This window comes from Siphateles boraxobius, unplaced genomic scaffold (assembly GCF_051911475.1).
Source record: "Siphateles boraxobius isolate OS27281-9 unplaced genomic scaffold, OSU_SipBor_1 24, whole genome shotgun sequence".
Lineage (NCBI taxonomy): Eukaryota > Metazoa > Chordata > Actinopteri > Cypriniformes > Leuciscidae > Siphateles > Siphateles boraxobius.
In genome coordinates, this window is record NW_027508855.1 from 4,755,031 (window position 1) to 4,765,702 (window position 10,672).

Genomic DNA, 10,672 nt, shown 5'->3' on the forward strand with positions numbered 1-10,672 from the left:
CATCAAGATAAGAGGAACTTCGTTCCTCACATAAACAATGATTTAAAATGTACTTAAAGTAAAACTTTTATGAATTTATTACAAAGTACACTTTTTAAATGCGTAATAAAGTGTTTTAAAGAACAGTCACATTAGTGCAATTTATTTGATATCTGAGAGTACAGTTTTTTTAAATATACTTTTAAGATTTGACGTACACTACAAGTGCAGATTTAATATATGATCAGTGAAATGCTCAGTTTATGCTCGACTTTTGGAGATACAATACTACATATTGGATGCACAATAAACAATACAATACAATTCGGATACAATGATATCCATTTTAAAATTTGCCCTCACGCGCTTTCCATCAAATTATGTAAATACCATAGGTACATAACTGTGACTGGTTTTACCAATGTGACCAGAGCACTCTCTGATTGGTCAGTTGACACGGAGGCGGGGCTTCAGTACAGTATTCTTGTCCCCCCTTCCTGTCTTTGAACTGCACTGTTAAGGAGAGACGATGGATGTGAACTGGATATTGTGTGACTAATATGAATTTTATTATCGTACCGGGAAGGTTGATTTACGAAGGAAACAATGAGCTGCTTTTTAGACGGAAAACCTTAGGATTTACATATAGATATTCTATACTGCCCTAATGAATGAGTCTGTGCTAGTGCGGGGTGTCAAACTGCGCAGGCTAGCGAATCAACGTTACAGGCGCAGTACCTTGACATAGAGTTTGTTTAACGCGCGCTACTTTTATCAGACCTGTCATTCTGATTTCACGCTGTGTCATTTACCTACTTAACTCTATTGAAATCACTTCCATATAGAATTTTGCTGCTCACGTCTACCTAGGAGAGCTAGTCTGTGTGGTGCAGTAGTATCAACCCCTTCAACAGGTGTAGGAAAATGAGGGTTGCTGTGATTCTCAGTGGCAGCCTAGTGTTCACTCTTGTGGATATTATGGTCACTACAATATTGTATGTTCATGGATCAAGTCTTGATATATTTTCAGATGAATTAGAAGACTTTGACATACACCGCTCAACACTGGACTTATGGGGAACCGTTCTCATACGGGTCAGTCTTCTTTTCGGGGGCTCTATCGGGGTGTTCTTTAACAGGAACGATGGTCCACGGAGGGTGTCAAACCTGGGGACGCTGGTTGCCCTAATTTGTCTTACCAATATGACTTATGCTCTGGCCAAGTTGTTGATGTTTTCTGAAGAGGGAGCTCTGATGTATGACCCTTGGTTCCTCAGTCTGTTCTCCTGGACTTGTGCATCAGCAATAGGCATCATGATCTCATGGAATCTGCTGTCACAGACTCCCAATGCTGTGTCTGACCGAGAGGACAGCGAGGAGACAGAGGGGTTGGTGGATGGCATTGAAACAGAAGACGAGTCCAGTGAGAAGAGCAGGAAATCAAGGAAAGAGTCTCCTCATTCAGGGGCCACAATCGGCCGTCTGTTGTCATACTGTAAGAAGGACTCGGGTTTGCTGGCCATTGCTTTCTTCTTTCTTCTCCTATCTGCTGTGTGTAAGTTCACTCTCAACAGTTTCTCTCAGCTATATTCTAAGAAATGTAATAAATTAAGTAGGCTAAACATGTCATAATTCCATGATGGATATTTCATAAGTCAGACTTGTGTTAACAGAAGCTCTTGTTATAATTGGCCCAGCAGTCATTCTCTATAAACAATCTGATGAAATGTACAGTCACTGTACAATTATACATTAGCAGAATATTTAATATGAACTAACAACGATTTTAATGGACTAAAAGGGAACACTTGTATATTTAAAAATGAACACTAACTTTAGGTAACATTAATAAATGCTGTAAAAACTATTTAAATATATACAGAAAAATATACTTTTTTGAAGCATGTTTTGAAAAGAGTCTCTTATGATCATCAAGACTGCATTTATTTGATGAAAAATACAGTAAAATGATAAATTGTGAAATATTACAAATTACAATAAATATTTTTTAATTTTAATTTTCAGCAGGCATTACTTCAGTCTTCAGTGTCACATGATCCTTCAGAAATCATTATAATATGGTGATTTGGTGCTCAAGAATAGTTTATTATTATCAATGTCAAAAACTGTTTTGTGGAAACCATGACACATTTTTCAGGTTACTTGGATGAATAGAAAGTTCAAAAGAACATCATTTATTTAAAATGCTTTCAAAATGATCAATTTAGAGCATACTTGATCAATGAAAAATCTTACTGACCCCAAACTTTTGAATGGTAGTGTGTATAACAGTTTTTATGTAGGCTACCTTTTTCACTTGTACAGACATTTTCATCATATTCACCCCAGCAGTTGTGGATTTCTAAATGTAACGGTCTGAGTACTGTTAGATTGCACATCATTGCATTTACTCTAGTCATCAAAGTGTAATGTAATGCTTGTGAATGTCTTGATTTGTCGCACTTTGATGGTTGCACATCTAGCACTTTATATTGTTTAACATATTGTTCTCATTTCTAGTACTTTTCATCGCATAATTAAATGTTATATTTTCCTCTCCATAGGTGAATCTTTTATTCCTTATTACACGGGGCAAGCAATAGATGGCATAGTTATACAGAAAAGCATGGATCATTTTGCCAAACCAATGATTACTCTCAGTGTGTTGGCTTTGGTCAGGTGAGCAATTCTGGATTTGACTTCTCCCTCAATTACTCATTTTTATAGACCACTATAGAAATTTCATGAAACACATTCATTTTTTACTTTTCTTTTTTTGACATCTTAATCCATGTCATATAATGTCCTTTGAAAATGTATAACTTTTTTGTTGTTTTTATAGCTCCATAGCCATTGGGTTTCGTGGAGGAGTCTTTTCTGTTACGTTTGCCAGGTTGAACATTCGACTTCGGAACCTTCTCTTCAGATCACTAATGCATCAAGATATTGGGTTCTTTGATGCCAACCATACAGGTAATGTTACAGCTCCAATCATATCTTTCATCAAACATATTTCCTTATATTTCTACCAAAACATGTAGGTCTATAATTGTGCATGCTGAATTTCAGTTGATATTTTTTCTTACATTTGCATACTCATTTGTGATTGGCCTTGTCTTCTTTCCTTAAAACTATTGTGTTGATTCTTGAGTGCAGCCAACAGAAAACATGTGATGCTGCATTTTATTTACAAAGAAATCAAAGGCTAAAACATAAGCTTACCTATAACATTAATACTATTATTTTGCTGCCTTAAAGAAATGAAAATTCACTGTTGTTTTTAACATTATGTTATCAAAAGACCATTGGACCCGTGAAAGACATTAAGTACAGAGCACATAAATGATTCAGCACTCAATGGTTTGCCTTACAGGTGACATTACCTCTAGACTTACCTCAGACACTACTCAAGTGAGCGACCTCATCTCACAAAATGTGAACTTGTTCCTGCGTAGCTTTGTGAAATCTGTGGGCATCTTCATATTCATGTTTGGAATGTCCTGGAAGCTGTCTGTAGTCACCATCATGGGTTTCCCATATATAGCTGTGGTCTCCAAACTGTATGGAGAGTATTACAAGGCAAGTTATGCAAATGCAAATACTTTGCTTGATAAAAAATATTAGAAAGTGGTGCATTGTAGTATATAGTAGCTTATGCTGTTTCATTATTCACAAATGCACATTATACTATTATATAATAGCATTTCATGCACTGATACAAAAGATATACTCGTACTAAAAGATTAACGTTACACATTTGTAATGTTCAACAGAAATTAACCAAAGAAGTTCAGACAGCACTGGCCCAGGCCAATAAAGTGGCAGAGGAAACAATATCAGCCATGAGAACAGTGCGAAGTTTTGCTAATGAGGACCAGGAGGGAGATTCATACTACAGCAGACTGCAGGAGATGTTCATTCTTAATAAGAAGCAAGCCGTCGCCTACGCCTGCTTCATGTGGTCAAGCTATGTAGGTATCTTGAAGGTTTAACGAAGCCTTCAGTCTTTGTCCTCACAGAATCCTTAGTTATACATTATAATGCTGCCTACACATGCTATCGGAATTATCGTAAATATGAGTTTCTTAGTTTTGGAATCTGTCACCCTGTCAAGTCATATTTACCACTGGGAAGTTTGAGGATAATTTTGGGCGTGCCATAATCTTTAAACATGGTTGCTGCTGTGATGGGTAATCTTTATTAGCCTTGTCTTCCCGTCAATATAGTACATATTTACAAATATGAATATTCATTTGAAGCATATTTTATGTTTTATACACAAAATAGCCTATATTTGACTGAAATTCCAGAATTGTCAGCAAACTAGTGAATGTTTATATGGTTGTCAATGAATGGGACGCTAAATATCATTTTGACTTTAATAAGATTTTCCCAATAAAGAATAAACCTGTGGCTGGTTGCAGAAACTGATAATACTTAGTTACATTACATTACAAGTAAGTCATTTATTTATATTTTTCAAGATGGGTCGTACATTTTTTAAGTCAGTTAAATAAAGGGATAGACTGGACTAATTTGAATCCGAAAAGTAAGGATGATTAGCTCTTAATAATTGCTAGTTGGTCAGACTAGTTCTTAAGACAAAGTTTTAACTCAGTGGCTTATGTACAGTAACTGGCGTCCTTCATGATTCCTGTTCTTTCTGACAACAAGGTCAAGGTCAAAGTTTATTTATAAAGCACATTTACAAGAAATCACTACTGCCCCAAAGTGCTGTCCAGATACAGGGAACTGCATGAGATAAAAACAACAATTAACCAAAAAAACCCTTTAAAACAGAATATGCCAAAAAATAATAAAACAGACAACAATAAAACAAAACAAAAATGCCCCAGCTCAGCTTACATTAAAAACCAGTGCAAAAAGATAGGTTTTTAAGAGTGATTTAAATATCTCGATAGAGGTAGCTGCTCTAATATTGAGAGGAAGAGAGTTCCAGAGCTTTGGACCTGCTACTGAAAAAGCTCTGTCCCCTCTGGTTTTTAATCTGGATCTTGGACAGTCTAAAAGCAACTGGTCAGTGGACCTAAGTGCTCTGACTGGAGTATGCAAAATCAGCATGTCAGATAAATATGATGGTGCCAGTCCATTTAGAGATTTACAAACTAACAATAAGATCTTAAAATGGATTCTGGAAGCGACAGGCAGCCAATGGAGAGATGACAGTACAGGGGTGATGCGGACACTGCGCTTTTTCCCTGTTAGCAGGCGTGCAGCTGCATTTTGAACTAATTGTAATCGGTGAACTGAAGATTGATCAGGGCCATAGTACAATGAATTACAATAGTCCAGATGGTTTGTGATCAGGGCATGCACAACTTTTTCCAGTTGACTATGGGGTAGGTAGGACTTAACCTTCCAAAGAAGTCTGAGTTGAAAGAAGCTTGTTTTTACAACTGAGCTAATCTGTTTATCGAGTTTAAAAAAAAAAAATCAATAAAAACACCAAGACTTTTTACACATGGGCAGCAGTTTGAGGATATTGGGCCAAGAGCACTGATAGAACCAGAGACATCGAACTTCCCAAAAGTTACAACTTCAGTTTTTTTGTCATTTAAGTGTAAAAAGTTTAGTGACATCCAATCTTTTACTTCGCTTAGACATTTTCTCAGTACTTCAACTGAGTTTGTTTTGGAATTCAAAGGTAAATAAATTTGAATGTCATCTGCAAAGCAGTGAAAGGAAATGTTGTATTTTTCGAAGATTGATCCCATTGGCATCATATACAGCGCGAACAAGACTGGGCCTAAAATTGAGCCTTGAGGCACCCCGCTGTTAATCGGGGCTTTATTGGAGTAAAAAGGTCCAAGGTTTACAGAAAAAGACCTGTCTGTCAGATATGACTGAAACCACTTCAGAACTGTGCCTTTAATGCCTGCACAAGACTCAAGTCTTGACAATAAAATCTTGTGGTCTATCGTATCGAATGCTGCAGTCAGATCTAAAAGCACTAGCACAGCAGAGCTACCAGAATCAGAAATTAAAAGGAGATCATTAAAAACTCTTAAAAGAGCAGTTTCCGTACTGTGACAAGATCTAAAACCAGACTGGAATTTTTCGAAGATGTTGTTAGAGTTGAGGTGCAATTGAAGTTGGGCATATACCACATTTTCTAGAACTTTAGATAAAAAAGGCAGCTTAGAAACTGGCCTGTAGTTGGACAAAGCAGAGGGGTCCAAATTAAGAGTCTTGAACATTGGACCGTCTTTGACAAATCAGTGAAAGATATTGGCATAAAATCTTCAAAAACAGCTGAGCATAAAGGTATAATACTGGGATCTGGCACAACACAAAGGGTTAATGCCCGGATACTGGACACCTAACAACTAACAAAGCACTTGAATGCGACGAGATTGTAATCACAACTTTAGAAGTGGGAAGTAGGCCTGGGAAATAGTGGGAAATTTCAGATTGCACGTGAAGGCAGCATGATTTATTTCCCTTTGCTTCTCCCTTTGCTTCACAATTTGTCTAAATTTTTGCCACATTTACCCCCGGTTTCACAGACAAGGCTTAAGCCTAGTCCCAGACTAAAATACATGTTTGAGCTGTTTTTTACGGAAAGCAACTTGCATCTTAAAATATGTAAGTGCCTTTGTTTTGTCTCAAGATTCACACCAGTAATGATTTTTTTTCCTAGGGCACGTTTATAAAAGCTACTTAAATGCCCTAATTGAACTAATGCCTAATCCTGGCTTAATCTAAGACCTGTCTGTGAAACCAGGCCTTAAAGTATTTTAGGAGTTCAAGTCCATATTTACACTAGTTTTCAATCTTTCTTCTTTCTTCATTTCTATCTTTTTTTTAGATCTCTGAGCTGGCCTTACAAGTCACAGTCCTGTTTTATGGAGGCCATCTAGTGGTGACAAATCAGATGAGTGGAGGGACCCTTATTTCCTTTGTCATCTATGAGCTAGAGCTTGGAGAGGCCCTGGAGGTACTTTGATTTTACTTTTAAAATGTACACACGTGTGAATGAAACTCAAATGATGAATCTGAAACACTGGTCTTTTTACAGAGTATATCATCGGTGTATACAGGTCTGATGCAAGGCGTTGGCGCTGCAGAGAAAGTGTTTGAATATATTGACAGGAAACCTAAAGATGGCCTTGATGGTCAAGAAGCTCCAGAGACACTTGAAGGCCGGGTGGAATTCAAAAATGTGACATTTGCATATCCAACACGACCAGAGATGGAAATATTGAAGGTATTCTTTGCTGAATGTAGACTTTAAGTGCAAAGTATAGATTTATTTTTATTTTATTTTGAGATACCTTTGGCATTTAATCTACTAACAGGAAAATATAACCATATCTCATGCCTTGTGCATTATGTGGTAACGCTAAAATTTTAAAATTCCTTTTTATGTAAATACAAATTTTTGTTGGTTTCTGGCCAAATATGTTCTGATTCATTGGCCATGATAGTGTCATGATGAGCCACATTGTCACATTGGATGACTTAAATTGGGAGCAGCAAAGACTGTCCTTGCAAATAGTCTATTGCAAGTAACTTTAAATGCTACTTTTATTTGTTTAACTTTTAAACTGATATGCTAGTGAATCAGGAGCAGAATTCCTAGACATACATAAGAAGGAAACTGAACCCACATTTTCTTCTCAGAATGTATCCTTCAGTCTTCGCCCAGGGCAAGTAACTGCACTAGTAGGGCCCTCTGGTGGTGGAAAAAGCTCATGTGTGTGTTTGCTGGAGAACTTTTATGCCCCTCAGCAAGGCCAAGTGCTAGTGGACGGCCGACCTGTGAACACCTACCAGCACAAATATTATCACTCTAAGGTGGGATATATTCTGAGGTTGATCTGTCATACTACATTTTGAATGGATACATTATTTTGTAAATACAGTTTTAGAAATGTATATATTTTTTTAATTATCTGTAATAATGTTGTTTTCAATGCACCTTGTAGTACATTCTATGACCATAAGAGGGCAGCAGTTGCCGATAATGAAAGTTTTGGTGAAGTGGCCTAACCAAAAGCAAATTAGAGATGTTAGTGCTTTGTTTTTTTATAGGTGGCACTGGTGGGTCAGGAGCCTGTTCTGTTTGCTCGGACTGTTCAGATGAATATCTCCTATGGTATACCTGAAGCTCCTATGGAGGCGGTCATCAGAGCTGCAATTAATGCCAATGCACATGACTTCATAACTGGCCTCTCCAGAGGCTATGACACTGGTTAGTTATATATTATATTATATTATATTATATTATATTATATTATATTATATTATATTATTCAAGATTCAAGATTAATTCATTTCTCTCTAGGGAAATTTGTCTTTGACATACATACTGCAACATAAAAATACATACAGTTATAGTGCATTAACAAACACTGAACAAGTACAGACATAAGTGCATTCAGCACCTACAACACAACCCCTCATTTCAAACCCACCTTATATCCTGAGTTTGGAAGATTCTGTGATATATTATATTATATTATATTATATTATATTATATTTAGTACTGTCAAATCAATTAATCTAACATAAAAGTCTTTGTTTATATAACGTGTGCATACATATTATTATATTTATAATATAGATATGAGGGTTTACACACCCATTTTTGTATGTATATATATATATATATATATATATACACACACAAACACACACACACAGTATATGTATGTATATATATATATATATATAAATACACACAAACACACACCCATTATATTATATTATATTATAATATTTATATTTCATTTTTTCAAGTCTCTTCTGCTCACCAAGGCTGCATTTATTTAATAAAAACCCCAGTAATATTGTTAAATATTATGACAATTTAAAATGACTGTTTTCTATTTTAATATATTTTAAAATGAAATTTATTCCTGTGATCAAAGCTGAATTTTCAGCATCATTACTCCCGTCTTCACCGTCACATTCAGAACCTTTTGTAACATTTTAAATGTCTTTACTGTAACTTATTTACTGTAAGTATTGATTTATTTTATTTATTTTCCCCAAAAATATAAAATAAAAATTCTTACTGACCCCAAACTTTTGAACGGTAGTGTTTAATGTTACAAAAGCTTTCTATTTCAGATAAATGCTGTTCTTTTGAACTTTCTATTAATAAGTGTAAATAACTGTTTTCAACAGTGATAATAATGAGAAATATTTCTTGAGGATCAAAATCATCATAATGTGGCACTGAAGACGGGAGTAATGATGCTGAAAAATGCTGAAAACAGCTTTGATCACAGGAATAAATTACACTTTACTATTATATTCACAATGAAAACAGTCATTTTAAATTTCAAAATATTACTGTTTTTATTTTATTTTTAATCAAATACATGCAGCCTTGGTGAGCAGAAGACTTCTTTTAAAAACATAAAAAATCTTGCCGATCCAAAACTTTCGACTGGAAGTGTATGTCTTAAAACATTCAGATTTAACACAGCATCTTCCATATCTGACTTGAATGTCTTATGCAGTGCTATAGTGACTATAATAAATATTCAAACACTTCATTTTGATTGGATGTTTTTGACTTATTTGACACGTTTTGTATCAGAGTTTGGCTCATAATTCATCACGGTGCTCTGTCCTCTGTTATAGGGGTTGGAGAGAAGGGCACTCAGCTGTCTGGCGGGCAAAAACAGAGAGTTGCAATTGCTCGGGCTCTCATCAGAAACCCTCGCATTCTCATTTTGGATGAAGCCACAAGTGCACTGGATTCAGAAAGCGAATACATAGTAAGAGCTGTTGATCTTGAGAGGCTGTTATATTGAAAGGACGTGGATCAGGTGAACATACGTATTTTTAGTCTTGCATTAGACTTCATTCATGTTACTACTTTGTTTTAGGTTCAGCAGGCTCTGAACAACTTGATGCGAGCGCACACGGTTTTAGTGATTGCCCACAGACTGAGCACCGTGGAGAGAGCAGACAACATTCTGGTGATCGACAAAGGCTCTGTGGTGGAGCAGGGCCCTCATGCTGAACTCATGGCCAGGGGAGGACTCTACTGTAAGCTGGTGCAGAGGCAGATCCTGGGGAGTGAAATAGATGCAGATGGTCACAAAATATTGCCAGCCCCACCTCGAGTGCTGAAGGAAGGAGATAAGGAGAGCGAAGAGGACTGTAGTGACACTGATTATGAAGCACGCTACTAAGAGAAAGTTGACGTGCTTCACCTGATTGTTTGTATGAAGGCCTTAATGCTAGAATAATTTTATTATAATTGTAATCGTATCTTGGGATTTATCACATATTTTGCATGTCAAAGAGTGTGTTTACTAGACTGGGGTATGCCTTGAATAATGCTTAAAGCAATACATACTTGATATACTTGATGTACTGTACATTTTTTTCAAATGTAAATATCTGAGATAATTGAATTATGTTATTAAATGTAATTATGGAAATAAAATGAATGGACAGATCATTGTTTTTAAAAAAATAAATAAAGGTACCACATACTAACATACAGCTACATATAGTAGCTTTTATTTTTATATTTTCAGCTTTAATTTCAATTTTACTTTAAGTTTTAGTAATGTTATTATGTGCTTTTGTCATTATTATACATTATTATACATTTTTATTTATCTTTATATATATATATTTTTTTTTTCAGTTTAAGTTTTTTTTAAAATTTTAGCTCTTCAGCTTCATAGATAGATAGATAAAGAGA

General features: G+C 35.7%; 1 protein-coding gene across 1 annotated transcript; it reads left to right on the top strand.

The window, feature by feature from the left end:
- The first annotated feature begins 478 nt into the window (after positions 1–478).
- Positions 479–10,463, top strand: abcb9 (ATP-binding cassette, sub-family B (MDR/TAP), member 9). The gene is made up of 11 exons (XM_077240880.1): positions 479–1,534; positions 2,544–2,658; positions 2,822–2,952; positions 3,353–3,558; positions 3,753–3,950; positions 6,809–6,937; positions 7,019–7,207; positions 7,624–7,797; positions 8,035–8,194; positions 9,595–9,731; positions 9,843–10,463. The coding sequence occupies exons 1-11, from the start codon at positions 904–906 to the stop codon at positions 10,149–10,151; spliced, it is 2,379 nt and encodes a 792-aa protein (XP_077096995.1). The 5' UTR covers positions 479–903; the 3' UTR covers positions 10,152–10,463.
- Positions 10,464–10,672: the final 209 nt, after the last annotated feature.